General features: G+C 34.3%; 1 protein-coding gene across 2 annotated transcripts in view; it reads left to right on the top strand.

Annotated features, from left to right (window-relative positions):
- Positions 1–21,501: 21,501 nt before the first annotated feature.
- The window catches only part of LOC143256911 (copine-3-like), a 54,996-nt gene continuing 50,755 nt past the window's right edge, over positions 21,502–25,742 (top strand). Inside the window, exon 1 of one of the 2 annotated variants that reach the window (XM_076514758.1) lies at positions 21,502–21,604. Coding sequence is in view for 1 of the 2 variants with exons in the window: in XM_076514756.1 (XP_076370871.1) it covers positions 21,802–21,903 (102 nt within the window). In the remaining variant the exon portion in view is untranslated. Of the gene's footprint in view, positions 21,605–21,786; positions 21,904–25,742 lie in introns of those variants that run through there. The other variant, XM_076514756.1, reaches the window with a different exon arrangement.

Raw genomic sequence — 25,742 nt, 5'->3', positions numbered from 1 at the left:
AATTCGAATTCACTGTTTCAATTTTTTAAAAAAAATACGTGGCATTTTGACTGACAAAAACGTTATTGAAATAATAGCGTACCACGTGGCCTTGCTACATCATTGTTGAACGAAAAAGTGTGTGTGGTTAAAACGTTAATATATCTTCCTGTACAGCTTGGTTCTAATTCGGTAACTCAGGTTGTAGTTTCTTTTAAAAAATATATGAAACATTCAGCGACCCTGGCCTCGAAAAGCAGTACCACGTGGTAATGCCTGAAAGTTCCCCAACCATGTCCGAAAATAAACCTTACGAATAAAAAAGAAAATATTAACTATTCAATGACAATTAGTGTTCGCTGTTGTACTGACTACCAGATGAAACTTTTTGTGCTGCAGTGACACTGTGATGGGTAAATGAACGCTACAAGCTGCCGTTATATGAACCTGTTTGTGTCAATACATCACACAAGACATGCATGCGCATGCGTTCGTGTATGTATTCTCATTCACACGACTGTATTCAAGTTCAAAACAAGTAGTTCAATATCTACACCTCTAAATTTCATGAGAGTATATTTACTACTCTAAGTCAATAACAGGTAATGGCGTCACTGACGTCCACAGAACTGTTCACATTATGCTAAATAAGGATATATAATATAGTTATCTCTTGGGATCCTTTGCAGATAACTGTAGTGATATCAAAGAATATCGTTATGATACGAATAGCTGTTACTAACACGATAAAAAACTGAGAAATTGCTTTAACAGAACCATTACTTTTCTGCAGTTTGGGTGAAAATCATGTTTTTATTTGTAAGTAAATAAGGCGACTCAATGTTTCCTGACTATGTATAATAAAGGTGTGTTTCTTTATTACCAGTCATACGACACTGTATATATAATAAAGATGTTTTACTAAATTCGTTAACATGGTATTATACATAATAAAGGATCTTCAGAGAAAGTAAAATAAATATGAAGCTTATCTATTAATAGATTTGCCATTTACTATTGACTTATACCGGTTTAGAGAATTATGCTCTCATATTTTACTACTGATAGGTGGAATTACCTGAAACCATCATCAATTACTGGCAAGTGGTGAATAGGTTAATAGTTTAGGTTTAATATTTATTTTGAGAATCTTAAGCATGCTTGTCTGTTGAATAATACAGAAAAATAAATTAATAGCATAAATGTTTTGTATTGCTCAAATCTTATATACGTATAGGTTCACCGTTGCGAGCAAAAGACAACTAAAATCATCGAGAGAAGGAAAAATGTATACTATGTAACCAGCGAATAATGTGCGTGTGTTTTCTTATAGCAAAGGCACATGGTGCTATCTGCTGTGTTCACGGAGGGAAATCGAACCCCTAATCTTAAAAATGAAGATTAACCGCTGTTCCAGTGGGGATACCCAACGAATAATTTTCACGCAGTAATGAGTGTGATCAACTGTTTTCGAATTACCGTTACTTTAAAAAAAAATGTTTAATTAGGGTTAATTGTAAAGCTTTGGCTATAAAAATGGATTTACATTTTGTAGAATAACTTGCTTATTTCACAAATAGTGTATCCAGTTTAAAAAATTATTATAGAACAAGAAATATACACTGAATAAAGATTGTCTTTCCTACCTCAAGTACGGAAAATATTTTTCTCTGCGTTTTGCAGTAGTTGTTTATTTGAAGTTTTTGACAGTAGTTTATTTCGGATTTACAACGCTAAAATCAGTTGAAGGATTGTCTTTGGACAACCCGGACAAAAAATATGAGACACTCGATGTGCATTTGATTCAACATAATAACGTTAAAGAACAAATAATTTTTTATAATTTTAAAAACTGTAAGGCTGCGTATAAATAAATAAATAAGCTTTAATAGACTTACCTTTACAAGTAAACAGTATGCTGCAAAACTGTTTTATCGATATCATTGAACAATTTCTGATACCAGACTCACTATAACCTGACAAACCGCGTAAGCCTATCGTAACCAACCTTAAACTTCATAGCTCCAATATCATTTTCATTGTGAAATAATGCACCATAAAATAAGTATTTGCCAAAAATGCATCAGTAAATATCTCCAAGAAATAATTAGATGGTAAAATGTTTGCTGCTTATATTGTTAATATGAAACGAAAAATACGAAGGTAATTTTTTAAAAAAGGAACAAATTTTTAATGCTAACACCTTGACGATTTATGATATATTGTTACGAGATATCGTTAATCACAAAGAATTTAATTACATTGTCATATATATTTCAAAATGAAAGTTATTGCCTTCATCAGTGCAATTGATACAATAATTACGACTGTAATAATTCATTTCTATCCCAAATATTTTACAGTAAATATCATTTTTAAATTTAATTTTGATATAAGTTATTTGCCGACCAGCAACAAACCTTTCTATTCAAATTTTGTTATATGAATGTACATCGAATCAAAATATCAGTGCATATTATTTCTCCAGTTCAAAACTGTTTCACATAATCTGAAACACTAACAACACTGGTATTGTTTGTTTATTTTCCTTTCAGTTCATACTTTACTTGTGAAATATTTAGGCTACGTAATGAAACATTACGGAAAACGTTACGGTTTCATAAGTCTATTGACGTTCATTGACACAATGATTTTGAATAAATGGATCACACTCGCTATTTTCTCTGCTCTCCATAACTTTCTACCTTGTGACCTCATTATGCCAGCCTTTGTGAAGCTCAGTCATCCAATGGGTCAGTGAACAGGCTGTTATATGGAAACTTTGTTTTATGCAACACCGAGACGACAAGGCTTATCAAAATGTAGGTCTCGGGCGTTGACTTTCTCGAAGATCAAGGGCCTTTCCAAAAAACGATACCTACTATTTACAGTGTGCGCAACAACACTCATATTTTATAATTCTCAAAAAACTCATTCTTGGGCAAAGCCAACCTAAACACCGCTGTAAGCAACGTATCAACATAATAATAATAAATTTGATAATGTCAGTCTGATACAATGAATCTGAACGTACTATATTTTAACGTTTAGTAAGTATAATGCCAAATGGTATTTAAGACTAGGATTAATACAGAAAATTAGAAAAAGAAAAGCTTCCACTCACATATCTTAACAACACTATGATTTCACGATATATTTAGTATTTTACACAGTGTATCCTCAACCTCATTTCTTTGTCTCGTATCAAAAATTATAACATTTTTCGGTTAAAATAATTTATTACGAGAAAGAGTAGGTAAACACAAGACAGGTACAGTCTTCTGTTTATCAACAGAGTAAAATTTTATTTGCACACTCTTTTTGTGACAAAGATTTCCTTAAATTCCTTTGATGACAAAAAATCATTTTTTTCTATTAAGTACCAGTCTCTTTTTTATAGAGGACAAGGAGATTTCCTTCCTCTGCTAGTAACAATAGTCTCTATTTTCTTTCTCTGCTAGTAACAATAGTCTGTATTTCGTTCCTCTGCTAGTAACGATAGTCTCTATTTTCTTTTTCTGCTAGTAACAATAGTCTCTATTTTCTTTCTGTGCTAATAACAATAGTCTGTATTTTCTTCCTCTGTTAATAACAATAGTCTGTATTTTCTTTCTCTTCTAGTAATAATAGTCCCTATGTTTTCTCTGTCCTAGTAAAAAATAGTCTCTATTTTTCGCTCTACTAGTAATAATAGTCCCTATTTCTCCTTCTGCTTGTGATAATAGGCCATATTTTCTTCCTCTGCCAGAAATAATAATTTCCATTTTCTTCTTCTGCTAGAAATAAGAATCTCTATTTTCGACTCCCAATGGCACAGCGGCATGTCTTTAGACTTACAACGCTAGAATCCAGGTTTCGATACCCGTGGTGGGCAGAGAACAGATAGCTCATTGTGTAGCTTTGTGTTTAATACGAACAACAACAACTCCATTTTCTTCCTCTGCTAGTAATAATAGTCCCTATATTCTTAGCGCAGATAGCTCTCGTGCAGCTTTGCGTGAAATTCAAAAACAAACAAACTATATTCTTTTGAACATAACAGTTTTTACTACCTCTCTATTTTCTTTAGTAACAATAGATTCCTTAGTATGATCACAATTATTTTTCCTTTTGTTGTTTAAAAGTTTCCTAACAACAGCTTTCTGTCTTTTTTCAGAGATAACAGTTTTCATTATTTCTCTTTCTTTTTCAGTAAAAATAGGATCCTTTTCATTTTAATGGCAACAAGTTCTCTGACACTATCTTCCCTTTTTTGTAATAATAGACTTCATCCTCCTTTGTAAGGAAAAGTCTTCTCTACTTCTCATCCCCTGCTGGAACAACGATAAGTCTATGAACTTACAGCGCTAAAATCAGGGGTTAGATTCCCTTAGGTGGGCAGAGCAAGTAGCCAGCTGTGACTTTGTTCTAATAAAAGCAAATACTCTACCTCTATTTATTTACTAATGATAATAAGCTTGTCATTATTACGACAAAAGTTATGTTTTCCATTTTCTGAGAAAAAGTTCTTTAACCTTTCCACCCAATTTGTATCAATATTGTTGTTCTTTAGAGGTGTTAATTCTTGTCCTTCCGATGAGAATAATTCTTGCCCATAGTTGTGCTAAATTTTAACGAACCAACGAACAGCACTTTATCATTTCTTATTCACTTTATTGAAACTTCATGTATGAATATTTTAAAAAGAACGTTCAAGCTGTTTTATTGAACACAACATATTCTTGTTAGCTTTAGCGAGACATGTTTAATATTTCAACAACATATCTTTTGTTGTTGTTGTTAGCATAAGAACTATAACTCCAGAGTTGTTTTCGGCGATATGTACAAATCTCCCTATGGGCTATCTGCACAAGCCGTTCCAGATTTTGAGCTGGTTGACTAGAAAAGCTACTAAACAGCACCCACCACCAACTCTTGCATTACTTTTTCTCATACCGAATAGTGGGATTTGACTGTTACGCTTATAACAAACCAGTGTCCCTTAAGAGCGGAGCATGGTTTTGTTTCTTCTTCTTCTTTCTGTTTGCTGTTGTTGCAGTAACGAAACACAAAAACTAAACTCACAGATTCATAGTTCGGCACACTGACTAATGGGCCACGCTCGACCTTCCGGTCTTGAAAAGAAATTCACTTGATTGATTACATCATTATTAATTCGCTGGTATTGTGTTATTGATTCCTGGAAATCGTGATAAGATAGTTGTTTCATATATATTTGATAATGCTATACTATGACTTCACTGAATTTGAAATATTTGCATAATTACTAGTTTAGTGATGGTGTATTTCTACACAGCTAATATAACATAATTACTAGTTTAGTGATGATGTATTTCTACACAGCTAATATAACATAATTACTAGTTTAGTGATGGTGTATTTCTACACAGCTAATATAACATTTTTGATAATATTGCATCCTTAATTAAGATGCACTTCCATCCCCTCGGCATTAAATTGCTATATAAAACAAGGAAGTTTGGCAGAAAATATAGTATTCACACCATTTCTTAAAGGTTTAGAAATTTGATAATCTTAAAAATTTTGAAACATTCGTTTTGTTGCTATTTATGTTTAATTTGTTTCTCATCTCTTGAAAATTAAGATATTCACATTGTTATTAGCTAAAAATAAAATTATTTGAAGCAGCGAGAAACATAACTATTTAAAGATAAAGGTTTGTTTGAAATTAAACACAAAGCTACACATTAGGCTATGTGTACTCTACCCACCACAGGTATCAAAATCCGGTTTTTAGCGTTGTAAGTTCGAAGATATATTAATGTGGGGAAGGGCTTTAAAGAGTTGTCCTCATACCATTACTGACAAAGAGTTGTGCTCATACCATTATTGACAAAGTTTTTTTTTTTGTGGAATTTCGCACAAAGCTACTCGAGGGCTATCTGTGCTAGCCGTCCCTAATTTAGCAGTGTAAGACTAGAGGGAAGGCAGCTAGTCATCACCACCCACCGCCAACTCTTGGGCTACTCTTTTACCAACGAATAGTGGGATTGACCGTCACATTATACACGCCTACGGCTGGGAGGGCGAGCATGTTTAGCTGTACTGGGCGAACCCGCGACCCTCGGATTACGAGTCGCACGCCTTACGCGCTTGGCCATGCCGGGCCTATTGACAAAGAGTTATGCTCGTACCATTATTGACAAAGAGTTGTGCTCATACCATTACTGACAAAGAGTTATGCTCATACCATTACTGACAAAGAGTTGTGCTCATACCATTACTGACAAAGAGTTGTGCTCATACCATTACTGACAAAGAGTTGTGCTCATACCATTACTGACAAAGAGTTGTGCTCATACCATTACTGACAAAGAGTTGTGCTCATACCATTACTGACAAAGAGTTGTGCTCATACATTACTGACAAAGAGTTGTGCTCATACCATTACTGACAAAGAGTTGTGCTCATACCATTACTGAAAAAACTTTCTTAATTTTATTTTCTAAAACTATATTAAAGATTTCGGCGAGAGAATAATGGTTACATTTGTCACACAAGAGTAAAATTGGCAGTTATAATTTTGTATTAATAAAGCTATATCATGTTATTAAGGACAATAGTGAAAGAGTACCTTGGTGAGTCTAAAATGATTGATATTGGCTTTTGTTGTTAAGCGCAAAGTTGCACAGCGGGTTATCTGTGCTGAGACTACCGAATGGATAGAAAGCTTACCACAGAGTCCCTGGTGGCACACAGTAAGTGTAGAATTTATATATTTTTTCCTACATGACGTAATATGCTTCATTACTTGTATTGGGGTTCTGACCTATAAAATTTTACCAGTTAAGGTGTATATTTGGACTGCCCACTTTGTACCACAAATAAGGGGTAACAACCTCGTGATGGAACGTTGTAAAGTGATATTCCGACGGTGGCAACTACTTACCTTGAGAAGGAAAAAAAAAAAAAAAACTGTTAATGGAATAAATTTGATATTAGAACTTGCATGTTAACATTAGAACTTGCATGTTAACATTTTGTTGTAAACAGTTCCATTCTTCCTAAATTTAATAATTCATTTTACAAAAGTGTCAAACTATTCTTGTTCTCTTTGTACACAAATATTGGACTTGTTATCAGATTATATTTTAATATATTTCATGACAAAAGGTAGAACCTATCTTCTTGAACAACATTTATTATATTTTCGGTTTCTCTCTATCACACTGTACAAATACGTGTATCAAAGTCCACCATTGAAGGAATGGAATAGTTTTTCATCATAGTTTTAGAAAGAAAGAAAATTCTTGTTCTCTTTGTACACAAATATTGGACTTGTTATCAGATTATATTTTAATATATTTCATGACAAAAGGTAGAACCTATCTTTTTGAACAACATTTATTATATTTTCGGTTTCTCTCTATCACACTGTACAAATACGTGTATCAAAGTCCACCATTGAAGAAATAGAATAGTTTTTCATCATAGTTTTAGAAAGAAAGAAAACTAGTGCCGTCAGTACCAAGATGTTTCGGTTTAGCGAAAATCGAACAACAAATAAGCTGTTTACGTTGTATTTACGACAGAGATATGTATATTTGGATTTTAGCGTTAAAAGATGATGGAAGAACTGCTTTAGAACAATATAAAACGGATACCACTAAAATTAATATACAACATAGAGCATTCTTAATCAGTAAAATACGTGTAAGATTTATAGTAAGAAAACATTTTGTTTATGTTCAAGTCTAAGTATTGAACGTATAACATATTACTGATTTTAGTTTAGCAAAGGCGTGAAATAAAAATGAGCGAATAAAAGGGGCTGATGAAACACAGAGCTGCCTCTCAGTGGCACAACGGTAAGACTGTGGACTTATACTGCTAGAAACCGGGTTTCGATACCTGTACTGGGCAGAACACAGATAGTCCTTTGTACATATCTTTGTGCTTAATAACAAACGACAACACTGAAGTATAATTTGTTTGATCTGCTTAACACAACACAGAACGAATTCTTCAAAATTTAAGAAATCTATCTACATATTTCTATTTATCTGTCTATCTGTCAAAATCATATTGTACACTGTTTGGATTATCAATCTTGGCGCAAAAACATAACATTAGAATACTGTTGAAAATGTTATTAAGTCATTTTACAAAGTTGCTGACTATTATTTAAAAAATAAGAAAGGGAAATAACTGTCTTCAAATTTGATGACCAATCATCCATTTTAAGACTAGCAAAGTTAATAGTTAGCTGTAACTAGTTACAAAAAAAAAGAAGAAGTTTATTGTAAGTTTAACACAGTAATAAAGACAAGAGTGAAGATCAATTGGTATGATAAGAAAGTCTGATTAGATTGTTTGTTTGTTTTTTGAATTTCGCGCAAAGCTATTCAAGGGCTATCTGCGCTAACCGTCCCTAATTTAGCAGTGTAAGACTAGAGGGAAGGCAGCTAGTCATCACCACCCACCGTCAATTCATGGGCTACTCTTTTACCAACGAATAGGCTGAAAGGGCGAGCATGCTTGGTGCGACAGGGATTACGACCTGTCGATTACGACCCTCAATTCGACCCTCGGATTACGAGTCGAACGCCTTAACCCACCTGGCCATGCCGGACCGTCTGATTAGACTCTCAGATTTGATGACTGATACCTCATTGAGAAATGAATACATAAGAGTATAAATCTGGTTGTCAGGGACGGCTAGCGCAGATAGCCCTCGTGTAGCTTTGCGCGAAATTGAAAAACAACAACAACAAACTATTGTGCTACCAGAATGCTCAAGTTAACGTGTATGACTTTGCAAGGTTGACGTGTATACCTTACGAAGCTGAGCTAAGAATGAAATTGTGTAAACCTTGTTATTTACAGAAATATATAAAAATAACTTGGAATTATACGTGCAAGTGTTAGAAATAAAACTTCATAAAATTTTGATTCAGAATTTTGGAACTATTAAACTACCGAATTTATTCAGTTTAATTATGTGAATGTTTTCAGTAATTCATCAAAATATGATTCTTCAATAATTCTATAAACCATTTGCCCATTATGAAATAAAATGTTCATTTGGAATCTCAGGTACATAGCAATATAGAAAAATAAATACAATTTTTGTTATTGTGTTGTTTTCATTTAACGTGGCTCGGCATGATCTGATGGTTAAAGTACTCGACTCGCAATCCGAGGGTCGCAGGTTCGAATCTCCGTCACATCAAACATGCTCACCCTTTCAGCTGTGGGGGTATTATAATGTGACGGTCAATCCCACTATTCATTGGTAAAAGAGTAGCCCAAGAGCTGGCGGTGGATAGTGATGACTAGCTGCCTTCCTTCTGATCTTACACTGCTAAATTAGGGACGGCCAGCACAGATAGCCCTCTTGTAGCTTTTCGCGAAATTCGAAAACAAATAAACAAACAAGGTTAGGAGTTCAGTATGTACTTGAATCTCAGCCATAAATATTATAATATTTTTTTGCAAAAGAGGAAATAAAAAAAATCAGTTGTTTTTCAAGTATCTGATTAAATGTTTTGGTACAGTGTGCATGTGTATATTTAAACTGAAATGTGATTACAGAATGGTTGAAAAGTGCAAGTACTTGGAACAGCCCGTTTGGTGGAACACATCAAACGCCTGTGAAATGTTCTGTGTAGATCCCTATGAACTAACTGGTGAAGCATTCCACTAATTTTTGAAAATGACGATAGAGGTGCCACTATAACAACAGTTCGATGTTGTCACTGTGTTTTTTTATTACTGATCGTTAGTGTTAGATATTACAGTGTGTAATGTCGTACCTAGATTTGCCCGAATCTCTTAAGAAATGATATTATTCTTATGAAAAAAAAGTTCAAAATAAGTAAAAACACACATCTATGACAAAAAAACTTTACATTAATTTGCAATATTTGTGGCAAAACGCTTCGTCAGGCAGTTTCAACCGTGTAACAAGGTAAACAGGAATGGTTTCTGGTTTATAAAGATAAACAACTAACTTCAGAAAAATTTATAACCAGTAGCCAGCGAAGGTTAGGTCAGGCACAGTGGAAACTAAGAGTGCGAATCCTGTCCTCACCAAACGTTGTGGAGTGCGGCTGCATTATTGTAACCATTTTGATGGCACTTGACCACCATTGCGATTCACTGTTTCAGTGTTAGCGATGTATTATGCCTTCTACTGCTAGTAATAAAATGATGGTCGTCTGTTTCATTCTGTGCTTATTTATATATCAGTCTAACCTGAAGAAAACGATACACTGTTCCCCTAGTTCTATTTTTAGAAATCAGTTTAATGTACTTTCGTGATCCTTTAGGTATATAGGTTAAATATTTCACCAGTATGTTATACGGAACACCCTATACACTGTTCTAAATACCCATTCTGTCTTTACAACTATTATATTCTTAGATATCTACAAAATTCTGAATACTTCTTAAAATTTTCCTTAGCGATACAAGAGTTCATTTTAAGACGTTTCTTGCTTATACAATAGTATATTCTCAACACATTACTTGGCTATGTATTAGTATATTATTAAAATTTTCCTTAAAGATAAAAGAACATAATCATGCTGTGAACAGGTCGCAATTAATAAACGAAATCATAAAGCAGGTTCACGGATCTAAATTAAAATGTTAGTAATTTCAGTCTTATAAGATTTGCTGACGTAAACGTTTAGGTTAAAAGAGAACAATTTAAACTGGCAAATATATTTTTCCTTTATTCTCTTCCAGTCTTTTGTAACAGTGACAAAGCGGTATGTTTGCTGACTTGATGTAAATCGAGTTTCGATAATACCAATAATATACAGCCCATTATGTAACTTAGTGTTCAACGTTAAAAACAAAAACAAATAATTTTCCATTCTCTACACCAATACTTAAAATTTCAGGTGTTATTAGAAAACAATAATAACACATGATATAGTCTGGTGGTTAAGACACTCGACTCGCAATATGCAATCTGTGGGATTAAAATCCGTCGCCAAACATTCGTGATGACGAGAAACCCACTTGAAGTGAAATGTATCTCAAAACGGCTGGTATGGGTACTAACACTTTTACTGATAAGTAAAGCACAATGTTTCGACATTCCTAGTTCATCTTCAGGCTAACAAAAAGAGAGTTCGCAACTGACCGTTACTGGGCACGTCTCAGGAACGAGAGTATAAACGAGTACAGGATTGTAGGGGGCGTTGCAGTTAGATGTTATGTCATTAATTAGTATAGGTATAAAGATTTTCCTTTATATTGGTTTAATTTTGGTTTGAGTTGTTGCATAAGTAGGACTTCTTTGATTTTGCGTTTGTTTATATTTGTTTCACTACTTAGTATCTGGATGTTTTCTATGGTTATGCTTTGTTTATTTGAGTTGCAGTGTTCAAAAACGTGCGAAGGTATTTTTTGTGTTCTTTGAATTTGGGTACCCCGCTAGTACAATGGTAAGTCTACGGGTTTACAACGCTAAAATCAGAGATTCGATTCCCCTAGGTAGACTCAGCACATAGCCCGATGTGGTTTTGCTATAAGAAAACGCACACACTCTTTGAATTTAGCTTCAATTTTACTGCTTATTTCTCCAATATACAAGTCCGTGGCAGTTGTTGTATCGTATTTTATAAATAATTTGGTGTTGTGTTTGTCAGTGCATGGTATGAACTTTAGTTTTGTACCTAGTTTTTGAATAAATTTGTTGTTTACTGGAATGTCGTGTTTTGTTATAAGTTTGTTTTTCAAATGTTGGATCTTTTTTTGCTGATATCGGGAATATATGGTATACAGCAATCGAAGGTTTTCTAGTTTGTTGTTTCTTGGAATTTATTATTGATTGTTTGTTGTTGATCTAGGCGTGTATGTATAACTTTTTCAACGATTTTGGAGAAAATTTGCTGATGTTAATGAAGTGTTGTTTTATTTAGTTGATTTCTTCGTTAATTTTAGTGGGTGAGTATAGTTTTGTGGTTGTGTTTATTTGGTTTCTTAATATGTTAAGTTTTTGTTTTGTTTCATGTGCTGAATCCCAAGGAACGTACAGTCCAGTATGGGTAATTTTTCTGTGGATTTCTGTTTTGAACTGTGTATCGTCGTCAAACATGTTCCTTCTTTCAATCATCATGTCGTTACAATGTTACGATTAATCCCACTATTCGTTGGTAAAGAGCAGCCCAAAAGTTGACGGTGGTTGGTGTTGACTAGCTATCATCTCTCTAATCTATCACTTCATAATTTAAGGATGGCTAGAGCAGATGATCCTTGAGTAGCATAGCGCGTGATTTTAACAAACAAATAAATGTATTGTATTGTTTCTTAACTCTCGAAAGAGTCGTTCTAATTATTTCAAATAGATAAGTGTATAGTGTGACAATATGAATGTATTTTACTAACTCAATATTTTCGTAACATATTACATTTGTACACTAAAGTGTGTGTTTATATATATTGCCTTCAGCCTTTTAATTCTTTCCATAATTCCAATTAGCGAGTTGCATTTATTTTTTATACTCAAACTAATGCAACTCGTGGGCTTACACGCATACGACTTAGACACGACCAGACAATCATAATTGTGTTTTTCATTTATCTTGTTTGTTTTACGTTTGCACTGTTTGTACTGCTGACAGAAAAGACTGGTTTATGCTGTATGAGTAATACAAGTTAAATATGGATAACGTATGTACACTAGACACTCAGTTCTTTTAATTTGTGTAATTTTAATGCTCTGATGCATTCTTATTGTCTTTTATTACTGGCTACGTTTAGCTTCCTTGCCAAAACGTGTCAACATAAAACAGGATTAAAACAGAGGTAACTTGCTTATAGAGTTCACAACATCCTCTGAATAACAGCAAAATTTAAATTTTAAGTATGAAAATATATTTGGAGTTTATCATTAAAAACATTTTTCCTTTATGAATTCAGCTTCCAGAATAGTTCGAGCGTGAAACTGAACCATCAAAGCAATAGTGCTACACTTGTTGTCCAAAGCTGCGTAACGACCCAAATTTTAGTTGTTAGGCCACCTGTGGAAAATAAGATATTTGACTTGAGTGTATACGTTGTTGAGCTGAGAATATTAAACGAATGTCTACGTTTTTTTTTAATTTAACTGAAAGCAATAAGTGGGAAGTAATGCCATTTTATTTTACAAAGCAAATTATAACACATAAACTATACTAAACTATTTGGTAGTTTAGCTTACATAGAGTTTCTTTCCGGTTAGTCTCCTGGTGGGTCAGTGGTAAGTTTATAGACTTATAAGGCAAATAAATTCTGGGTTTGACTTCTCGCGGTAGTAGTAGTACGAATAACAAACTCTTTTGCTTTGTATTAAGAAAACAACAACTTTCTTATTAAATGTTAGACTTATGTATGAATTCTTTAATGCATTACGAAGGATAATCACAAATTTATTATTGTATTATCGTAATACTAACTGAGTAATGAAATTAATTTAAAGCTAAACCGTTGTTTTTTACTTTGCTTTACTTGATAATTTTGAGAAAACTCAAGTAAAAACACTGATTGTAAAGAAAACACACTTTATTCCACGTTCTGGTGTAGCTATTATCTAATATAAATGCCTTGTTTCAAGAAACTGTAAATCATTACATCTGCAGAACATGGAATACGGTTAAGTTACTAACTCAAATGTAAGCTTCGATATCCTTGTGGACAGGGTAAAAATACCCCATTGTGTAGGTTTGAGCTTAAAAACAAACGAACTGTTAGCAAAGCACTAATAATTCATGTCTATTAAAATGAAGCATGCCATTCAATTCCCATCTTTACAATTATTAGCAAATTATTCATGAAATTTTAAATCACAAAGAGAGAAAGACGAATAAAAATATGAAAATAATATTCATGCCGTACTACATACGATGCTTTATTACGATTAGGCACTACATTAGCCAAATAGTGATTAAAATGAACAGAGTAAGATCACAGTTTCAAAAAAATAATAAAAACAAATAACTGCAACAAATAACTTTTATTTTTTTTTTGTATTGACACACTAAAGCCAAAGAGTTAACTTGTAGTTCTTTAAATAAAAAACGTTGTTATATTTTACAAGTACTTACCATGATGAGATGAGCAGCTGAACCACTTATCAAGAACTGGAGTTCAATAGAAAAAAGCTATCATCCTTGTCAATGCTACAAAATACGTTGTCTGAGAATTTTCAAATTATATGTTAAATAAAATATTTTTAGTGAGAAAAATATGCTTGCTCTCAATACTTGATCAGGAATGGACTCAGTATCACATACTCAAAAATATACCAAAGCTGTTGGCCTGCCATCTACCGAGCATTGGAGGAACTGAAAGTTGAAATAACCGTTTTCAGAAATAATTGCATCACAAACACATGAGAAATAATAACGTACAATTTACTTTCTAAAGATACAATGATAGTAAAAGTTAATTGAAATTGTAAACCACAGCTAGAAAATGTTTTCATCAAATTCTTATAACTAGTTGTTGGGTGTTAACGTTAAAATATTCGTACACTGTAAGTAAATCAAGAAATGTTGTGTCTCCAGAAAATATTTATGGTAGAAAAGTATTGTATTATCTTTTAAACGATACGAAAAAAATCTATTGGTAAGTTAAAGCCCTAAAAACACTTGAAATAACAACAAAAAAAACGTTGGTATATTTGAATACGATGTAAACAAATTTCAAATTTTCTGACAGCGATGATTACACTCGACTGTATTTAAAATTAAAATGGTAACAATCTTTCAAATTTAATGGTAATTTATTTGTTCAGACTATATTACTATCAAAACTTACATTAGTATAATATCCATTAATCTTACGATTATATTGATTTTTAATTACTTTTATTACCAGAAAAATATATTTGTTATCGAGGTTTACAAATCCACCCGACATGTTTATTGGACTCTAAATTAATTTCCTTTTATCACACATAGAAACAAAATGTCTTTGAAGTGGAAATTAGATTTTTTTTCGTGTTTACAATAATTGTACCATTTAATAAATGATACGCTCAAATGATAAAATATTAATATTGTTAAATGTAAAATTATTACCTAAACTTAAAATATTATGATAATGAACTTAATGTTAATAAGAGTAGTTTACATACATGATCCACTTAGAGAAAGTTTAATCTAAGGGTCGCGGGTTCGAATCAGGGTCGCACCAAACATGCTCGCCCTTTCGGCCGTGGTGGCTTTATAATGTGACGTTCAATCCCACTATTCGTTGGTAAAAGAGTAGCTCAAAGAGTTGGCGGTGGGAGGTGATGACTAGCTGCTTTCCCTCTAGTCCTACACTACTAAATTAGGGACGGGTAGACAATATAGCCCTTGAGTAACTTTGCGCGAAATTCAAAACAAACAAACAAACAAACATAGAAAAAGTTTGATAAGAAACACTTTATGCGTAAACAGATATTTAATAGTCTTACTATGGTTTTGAAGTTTAGCAAATAATATCTTATTTCTAATTTTACCGAACCTAATGATAATTCAGCAAATCTATCTCCTAATAACGTGCTTAAATTAACATATTAAATATTATATTATGAAACGGTAATAGCATAATACGATTTATAATCTATGTATATAAAGCATTTGTGTATTTGTTCATTATATAACTACTCCTGGATCCCTGGGAAAATCTCAAACACATTTTCTGTGATGATAATTTGGAACAAGAAAATGCGTTAATGGGGAAGGACACATAAATGTCTCATATATCTCAAAGAGTACGCTAGAACTCTTTATTGGAGAATGCAATGAAAAAATTGAAAATAATCTAAGACAAAGTTTATATTTCAACAGCCACCATGGTGCTGATATAATGAGCTGTTTCTTGAGTTTATAACCACTTCCTACTTTGATCTCTGACTTTACAATTTCATCCCGTAAGACACTACTGCGGCCAATGACCGTTAATTAATTATTAACGTGAAACAGTGTGGACCGACATTAAGAGTCGGATGTTTAAAGCGGTTGACAGCGATCACCCCTAAGCCATGACTTTGTCTGCTGCGTATTCCTAGAAAGTCTTTATGAGTATTTGTTTGTTTGTTTGTAATTAAGCACAAAACTATATAATGGGCTATCTGTGCTCTGCCCACCTCGGGTATTAAAACCTCAGTTTTAGCGGTATAAGTCCGCAGACATACCACTGTGCCACTGGAGAGCCATTTTGAGTATCACACAGTGTAATCATGTTTTAAATATGTACATATTGAGTTCTTGAAGCTTATACAAAGCTTTGGGTGAGGTAATAATGAATACTGTAACAATATGTTATGTTATAAATAAATTGTGTGAAAGTTAGGATTTTTGTCTTATTTGTCATAGCCTCCCCCCCCCCGACACATTTTTTGTTAGTTCATAGCTCAGATAAAGGTCAGGTACCTCTGCTTGTAATTAATGACTGTTGTTGTTATTTTTTACTTTTACAAAATAACATTTTTTGTATTTTGCGTTATTAACTGCTTTTCAAATGTTAATTGCATTTAGTTATTTGTAACCTCTGCCGCCGAAGTTGGACAAAGGTTATGATTACACTCTTGAGTGTGTGTTTGTTTGTACTTGTCAGCAAGGCTTTTCAAAATTGGCTAAGTGGACTTGGGCAAAAGTTCGGATTCACTTGGACTATAAACAAACTTAAAAGCAGTTTTTTGGAGAGTCAAGTTCGAGGCCACGAAAATCCAGAAATCTCTATAAACTAACATAGAGACCGATTGTTCACACAATTTTTCTACAACTTAGTCAAATATGATCGGATCTTCATGAAACTTGGTGAACATACATATAATATTATTGTTCGTTTTACTGCCACAAATAATCTATGTTCGTTAATAATGACAGACATACGGACAGATTTTCAGAGCCAAATATGATCAATGCTGCATGGTGAAAGTACACACTCTACTGAGTGACCTCTAGTTTGAATGTTTTTGTTAAACACAAAATTACACAATGAAATATCTGTGTTCTGCCTGTAACGTGTATCGAAACCCAATTTTTTTGCCGCAGACTTACCACTGAACTACTAGGGGCATTAATTATTAAACTCTTATCAAAGAAATAACGTCATCAAATGATTAACAAGTAAAATTTGTTAAACATCAAGACATTTCTAAGAAATTTAAAGGTACATACATTATACTCTTAGTTTTTTCATAATATTGAGGTTTTTGATTTGCAACAGTGGCTTAGAAGAGCCACAAGCAGTTTTATGATTGATTTTTGTTTTGCAAACCTAAATATTATTATTGATGAATGTTAATAAATTTTTTGAAATCATCTGCTGTTATAGAAATGAATATAATGAAGCTTTATATCTGTACGTTAACATTGAATAAGAAATAGAATTTGTGACACTTGACCGTTTGCTTATTTAAATCGCAAAACATCACAATAGGTTGTTTAAGGGATAATATCCTGGATTCATTTTCTGTAGTGAGTACAGTAAAAGTGAATATTTGCGTATTAAAAAAAATATTTAAATTTATCTTTGGAGTGTACTGAAAGACATGTGTGACATGGCTGTCCAGTTTATAACAAGATGTCTTCAATTCATTTAGAGTAAAATGTCAAGGTAACATGCTGGTTTTGTGAATGGATTTAAAGAATATAAAACCAAAAATTGCATATTGGAGAATGTAGAGATAATGGAAGTGATTTTCCAGAGAAATAAATGTTCAGTTACAAAATGTTAAATGTCAGGAACTCAAGATATTTCTTTTTCAAACTAACTGAAGAAGAGCATTGCTCAAAACGCTGTATCGACAATAGTACATATATTAAAATATATATATATATATCTGTAGTTAACTTGGTTTGACTTACAACTATAAAATACAATATTTGTAAGTTGTACATTACGTTTAGACTCAGCGACTACTTAAGAGTATAATGTAAACCTCTGCTGATTGTTGATAACGAAATATATTTTGATGAATAGTAATTAAAAATAAAACATATCTTTCTTGATGACGAGGAACCCACTTAAAATAAAAATGTATCACAGAACGGCTGGTATGGGTATTAAAACTTTTATTGATAAACAGAGAACAACGTTTCGACCTTCCTAGATCAATTTTAGGTTAACACAGAGAGTTTGCAAGAGACCAGGTACAAACCCAAAGTCCATGCTATGTAAGAACTACAATGACAAACACAACACCAATATAATTTATAAAATACAATGCAACAACTGCCACAACTTCTATATTGGAGAAACAAGCAGCAAAATGAACATCTTCACACATTTTTTAACACTACAAATCACATAAACACAACATAACCAAAAAAACATCCAGGTATTAAGTAGGGAGACAAATATAAACAAACGCAAAATAAAAGAAGCCCTACTTATACAGCAACTAAAACCCAAATAAAACCACTAATAAAGTACACCTTTATACCTATACTAATTAATAACCTAACATGCAATTGCAACGCCCCCTAAAATCCCGTACTAGTTTATACTCTTGTCCCTAAGACATGTGTCCAGCAACAGTCAGTTACAAACACTCTTTGTGAACCTGAAGATGACCTAGGAAGATCGAAACGTTGTTCTCTGCTTATCGATAAAAGTGTTAATACTCATAATAGCCGTCCTAAGATAACAAGTATATCTCTTATATTACTCCATGAAACTAAGTATATCTAGACTGAAAGTGAAACTAATAATCACGCCTCATAACGTATAGAACAGTGGTTCTTAATCTGGGTTCATCGAACCCAAGGGGTTCGGCGGGCGGAGGTCAAGACACACACTGTGTGTGTGTCCGTTCCGTTCACCACACTAGTATGATTCGTGACGTCATGCTCCACTTGGCCATCATTGGCTGCGGCTGACCACGTCACATCATTTGACTTTAATATCTGTGCTGCAGAGAACTTCGTGCGCTTAGCAGTCGACTTGTGACTGTAGTAATCGTGCGTCATTTGTGATTTTTTCCTAATTTTTCAATCCATTCATACTAACTATGTCGAGCAAAAACAGAAAGTGGTCAGACGAATAAGTACAATATGGATTCACGTGTATAACGGAACACGATGGGAGTCAGCGTCCTCAATGCATGATTTGCAATGACAAGTTGAGCAATTCTAGTCTAGCACTGGCAAAACTAAGAGAACACCCCCTAAAGCTGCATGGAGATGGGAAATACAAGAACACAACGCTTGCTGAATTCAAGGTAAAGAGAGCCAGGTTCGATGATAAGAATACTTTGCCTGTTGTCGGCTTTGTACCCATCGACAAACCGATCCTCACAGCATCGTACGAAATTGCGTACTTGATCGAAAAGCAGGGCAAACCACACACTATTGGTGAAGCACTCGTAAAACCGGCTGCGTTGAAGATGGCGAATATCATGCTGGGAAAAGCTGTTGAAAATAAGGTATCCCAAATTCCTCTTTCAAATGACACCATCAGCAGCAGAATAGATGACATAAGCGATGACATCTTGGCTCAAATAGTTGCAGATCTGATTTCAAACACAGCAAAATTCAGTCTTCAACTCGACGAGACAACCGACGTTTCCAATCTAAGCCAGATCGTTGTATTCGTGCGCTATGTGAAGAACGACGAGATAAAAGAAGATTTTTTACTTTGTAAGCCTCTTACAACAACAACTAAGGCAGCCGAAGTGAAGAAACATGTGGATGACTTCTTCAGAAACAACGATCTTTCATGGGATATGGCTTCTGCAGTTTGTTCGAACGGAGCTCCAGGCATGCTGGGACGAAACTCTGGTTTTAATGCGTTGGTGAAAGCCGATGCACCACACATCATTGTAACGCACTGTGTTCTGCACAGGCATGCGTTAGCAACAAAAACCTTGCCTTCAAAAGTGGCAGAAGTATTAAAAATGGTAGTGGAATGTGTGAAATAGTGCCATGAAGCACTGCATCTTCAAAGAGCTGTGTAATGAAATGAGCTCTGAATCCGAGATACTTCTGTATCATTCTAACGTTCGGTGGTTATCCCGGGGAAGGGTGTTGAATCGTGTTTTTGCCATGCATGTGGAATTAGCCTTGTTCTTGCGAGAGCACCAACATTGTTATGTAGACTGCTTCGAAAAATCTGAGTTCATTCTCATTTTGGGCGTACATGGCCGATATCTTCAATGCTCTCAGTCATCTCAATCAACAGATGCAAGGCGGTGGAGTCAACATCATCGAAGCGGAAGAAAATCTGAAGGCTTTTCTAAAAAAGCTACCTTTAAGAAAACGACGAACAGAGAATGATAACTTCGCAAACTTTCAGATGTGTCTGAAATCGGAGACATTTCTGCACCCGGGGAACTGAAGCAAGCAATTGTCATACACTTAGATGAGCTCGCAAAGTCTCTCGACAGATACTTCCCCATCAGAGAGTCATATCCAGCATGGGTGTGACAGCCATTCACGTTTAGTGTTGCGAAAGCAAATGTCAATGATGAATACCTCGACGAAATCACTGAACTTCAGCAGAGGCAGGTTCAACAGCAACTTTTCAGAACAACAACGCTCTCAACGTTTTGGTGTCACCAAATCGTAGCACACCCTCTTATTGCTAAGAAAGCCCTTGAGATACTCATACCGTTTGTTACAATGTATCTTTGCAAGCAATCCGTTTCAAGGATGGTAGACATAAAAACGAAGAAAAGGAACAGACTTTGTTGCAAAAATGATATGAGAGTTGCACTTGCCAAGGTGAAGCCGCGCATTTCTGAACTTGTCTCTGAAAGGCAACAGCAAAAGTCACATTGATTTGCAGTAAATATTCATTGGGTTATGTTTTTGTTTTTGTGTGAAATTCATGTTTTGTTGGTTTTGTTCTTTGAACACAGTGATATTGTGTGGAACTGATGCATGGTTCATTTTGCGTAGTAATAAAACATCTACTTATGTTTTGAATTTGAAAAAATCATGTTTTATTTTTCCAATTACCGAGGGTTCAATGAATGCAAGTACGAAACTTCCGAGGTTCAGTACCTCCAACAAGGTTAAGAACCACTGGTTTAGAACAAACCTTTTGCAGCTGAGATAGTGGTATCCAAGTTTGTTTGTTACTAAGTGCAGGCCCGGCATGGCCAGGTGGTTCAGGCACTCGAATTGTAATTAGAGAGTCGCATGTTCGAATCCTCGTCACACCAAGCATGCTTGCCCTTTCACTCGTGGTAAAAGAGTAGCCCGAGAGTTGGGGGTAGGTAGTGACGACTAGCTGCCTTCCCTCTAGTCTTACACTGCTAAATTAGGGACGGCTAGCGCAGATAATCCTGGTGTAACTTTGCGGGAAATTCAAAACAAAATAACAAAATACTAAGTGCGATGTTGTACAATTATTTTATATGAGCTTTAGTTACTATATCGATCGAATTTCGAATTTTAGAGTTAAAATACCCAAGTTTTACTGCTGAGCGACTATGCAGGTGGGATAGTTAAAAGTTAAAAACCGTTCTACGATGCACAAGCTTCATTCTGTAATTATACGTTTTTATGAAATATTTCATTGCCGCACTAACTGAATAGAAAAATGCTATGAATTAACCTAGACGCCTAGCGGAAAACTGTGCATGTGGGTGTGGCTGCTATAAACCAACAGCAGCAGAAACGTTACTGTTAGTATTGAGTACTTGCTAACTTGGGTTTGGTTCGTGTTGGTGAGATTTAATTGTTTTCTATTACTTGCCTTTGAATTTTATCTAATGTAATATTTAAAATATTATAGTTTTGTAAATTAGTAGTGGGTATATTTGAAGTTATAAAGTATTCGAATGATAGGTGTGAGTATGGTACTTACTAGCACTGTTAAAAGTTACGTATGTGTAACTTTTGTTGCAGTGTTAGTCTTAATTTGATGGGAGAAAGTGTTACTGTTATGTGTATTTGTATTAGTAAGTGTTACCGGATTTTGAACAGATTAACATGTCTGGCACTGTTACAAACTTCTTGGAATATGGTAACAATGACGGAAAAAATTGCCTTAGTTGTAAAAGTATAATGTGTATTAATACTGCGTGTTTAAAATTAAACAAGCTGCATATTCCATCATATGTGACAGTATATATTTATTTGTGACAAGACGTAAGTTTAAATTACAAATATAGTACTGTTTGAGGAATGATAAGTAAATTAGAAACGCCGTGTAGAACAAAACCAAAAAAGGTCATAACATGCTTTTATTTGTTAATGATGATGTGGGATAGGATACTTTTTCTATAACTTGTTTAAGGAAGAGTTTTATTGATCTTGTATGAATAATAAGTTATTTTGGATTCATTGGTTAATTATGAAATACATAACTACACTTTACTTTCTCCTTGTCATCACTGGTACTATTTGATGTCCTGAAGAGGTCAGTATACAACTTTGGGAGTTTTTCCTTTAGAAGTTTTTCTTGGAGGGAAAGTTTGTATTTGGTGATTGATGTGGTATTAGACATTGAGGTATGAGGATCATGTAAAAATATAACACACATTTTGTTATATTTAAATATTAGTTTCTTTTCAATTTACAGTGCATCTGCTAGTATTCAGGATGTTTTGTATAGAATTACTTTTAACCATGTTCTTGTTACTGCAAAGAACAAGTACAATGGCTGGTGTAAAGTATGTGTATTCTTAGTTAAACTGGAATAAATTGATAAGCTCTAGGTATCACAGTAACACACAAATAAAAAACAACAACAAAACAATTTGAGATCATAAGAGAATAAAATAAATGATAAAAGCAAATTTAAATGTAAATCTTTATACAAAATAAGAAGCATAATAATATTTTTTAAACACATAAAATGAGTTGGGTTTTTATCATAACACTTGATGGCCTCACTATACTGTTTGAACAGTATAGCTCCTGAAGTAGAGAAATGTTGGATATTTTCACACCATGAAAATATTAAAGATTGTAACTGTCTTCACTTTCATGCTCATTAAATCTATTTCTACCACTTCTACACTTTTATGTGACCAGTGGTGGATATAATGCATAATAAAGCCCTAGTAAGTGCAAAATATTGAATGGTTGCTATGATGTATAATTATAGGCCTAGGTGAACACTGATACAAATAAATCATTACTTACATTGTATTTATGCAGACATTGACTAACTTTGGAACACACATTTTTTCTACAAGTTACTGAAAGATAAATTTTCTTCTGAAATGATAAATTTAGTAGTTTTCAAAACTTCAGAAGAATTCAGACCATTACATAGTCAATTTTGCTGTCACAGAAAATATTTGAGGACAAAAACATTTAATAGCACTTTCACTGAAATCTGTTGTTTGCTTGTTATGAATTTTTATATGATAAATCTTCTCTAACTCCAGGAGTAAGTTTACTGGAATCTAAGATAATGCTAAATCTTCAAGATTATCAAATTATTTGAATATGTACAAACACTGTTCATTGGATCAACCCTGTATTGGAAAAGGAATATTGACTGTAATTTTGAATTCATTCCATGTATCTTCACAAAATGTAGCAAGCTTTTGTAAGATGTTTGAGTTTGTTTTCAAAAGTTCAGATAAGTTACTAAAGTATTTGTGTTGAAGATATGTCTGTGAATTAACAGCATCAGTCTTGCAAGTAAGAGTGAAAACTAAAGATACTTAGCTCCTTTATAATTTGCATACTGTATTTGTATAGCTTCTAGAACCAACAAAATACTTGTCTACTTTTTTGTCCAGTATCTCTGTATATTGTATCTTATATTTACCATGAATCATTGCTAAATCAGCTGTGTAGGGTAAAATGAATAGTTGATAACTATGGCATAAAATAAATAAAACTGTATTGAATGGTACTCTAAATTATTGTGGTTTTCACACTTTGACTTCCACTTGTTCGCTTAGGGTTAAATAATCTGTAAAAAGTCAGATGATTGGATACAAAAGCTTTTGTGAATACATTCTAGTGTAATATGATAAATCGTTATCATATAATTCTCTAAAATATCTTAAACACTACTGTGAAGATATACAAACTATGCATTAATATATCTTTTGCTGTTTTTCAGTCTTCATTTTCAAAGGGAAATGGGATCCTTACACTGCTCAAAAAAAGTTGGAGAATATAATAAACACACCACTTTATTGATAAAAAAACTAAGTTATTCAATAATAATAATAAAAGAAAATTTAGGTCTGTAGTATTAGAAGAAAAAACATTACTGGCCAAAATATCATCAAAGATGAAACTTTATATGGATGTTCTCTTATCAACTTCATAAAATAGTATATTTATAGGATTTTTGATTCATTTGTACTACCAGGCATGTTCTAGAATGCACATTGATTACGTGTGCTTTAAATGAGGGAGACTTAATAGTGCTTGGAAGATTAAAGACTTGTGTTTGGATTCAGACATTTGAAAATTGTGGGAATCTGTGGTGGTTGATTGCTTGTAGCATCAAATCCCCCTCGGTGTGGATTCCTGTACGTGGTGAGGGGACCTCCAAGGGAAGGTTCTGTTCTATCTGGTTACCTTCTCTGGGATCTAAACATCCACCCACGTGTTTGCTGTGCATGGTGACCGTGAAGGGGAGGAGAGGATCCTGGTGGTTGAGGGGTCCAACCCTAACACACCAATTTGGCCTTGAATTCCTGTAGACGGGTGGCCTTTGGGTGCCCCCCTTGGGTCAATCGGTTGGACCACTTGGGCTAGAGTCAACCAAGTACCAGTGTTGGAAGTTCTCAACGGGTGTTGTGGACATTGTGCCTGATGCTGGTGTTTGGGTATAGTACTCACGAAACCCTGGCATTGCTGCATTGTCCTTGCATGACTTTGTAGTGCGTCCCCTTGTAGGGCTCCATGGTGGGTGGGGTCAATGGGTACCGAAACTTTTTCCTTTTCCTATGGATCCTCCAAAAAATTGTAAAAAAACGGTCAATGGGTAAGCGACCACGTCTTGAATACTCAGAACAGCAATCTTCAACATCAGTAACACATGTACCTCATTTTCTTATATTACATTCTCTTTTGGAAAAACCTTTAGGGCAAATGTCCCGTGTTTTTTTTTTAAACAAAAAAACTGTTTGTTCTCTGTACCTGTCCCCTGGAGAGACATATGATCAATCAGATCTTGATGCTCTCATTGAACAGTTGCCATCTCCATTTCTAATCCTAGGGGATTTTAATGGACATCATTCCCTCTGGGGAAGTGCTATTATTGATGGGAGGGGCTGATCTGTAGAGCGGATGCTCTCTGATCAGTCTTTCTCTTTTCAATACTGGTTCTTCCACTTACTTTCATGCACCTAGTCAGTTCTTTACCGCTATTGATCTCTCCGTTTGCTCCCCTTCTTTATTCTCCCATTTTTCATGGAGGGTTGACAGTAATCCATTAGGTAGTGATCATTTTCTGATCCTTTTGAGAGAGACTGGCCGTGGTCGATGCCACCCTACCCGCGTGACCCAGTGGAAGCTGAATCAGGCAGACTGGTCCACTTTCACTGCTCTCGCAGAACTTGATCCTGCTATCATAAATCAGCCATCAATAGATGACTGTGTAGCAGCGGTGACTGACTGTATTACACATGCAGCTGCTCAGTGTATTCCTAAAACTTCGACATGTTTTCCACGATATCCTTGTCCGTGGTGGAATCCTGCTTGCCACTTAGCACGGAAGGCTCAAAAGCGGGCCTGGGATACTTTTCGTAGATATCCCACACTTTCAAACCAGGTTGCTTTCCAACGGGCCCGTGCACATGCTAGGTGGGTAAGACGTCAAAGCCAGAAGGAATCTTGGATTAAGTTCACAACCAGCATATCTTCTACCACCAGTTCCAAGATCAT

Source organism: Tachypleus tridentatus, chromosome 7, assembly GCF_004210375.1.
Source record: "Tachypleus tridentatus isolate NWPU-2018 chromosome 7, ASM421037v1, whole genome shotgun sequence".
In the NCBI taxonomy this organism is placed as follows: domain Eukaryota; kingdom Metazoa; phylum Arthropoda; class Merostomata; order Xiphosura; family Limulidae; genus Tachypleus; species Tachypleus tridentatus.
Note: the sequence above shows the minus strand (reverse complement) of the source record. Positions and strands in the feature narration are given on the sequence as shown.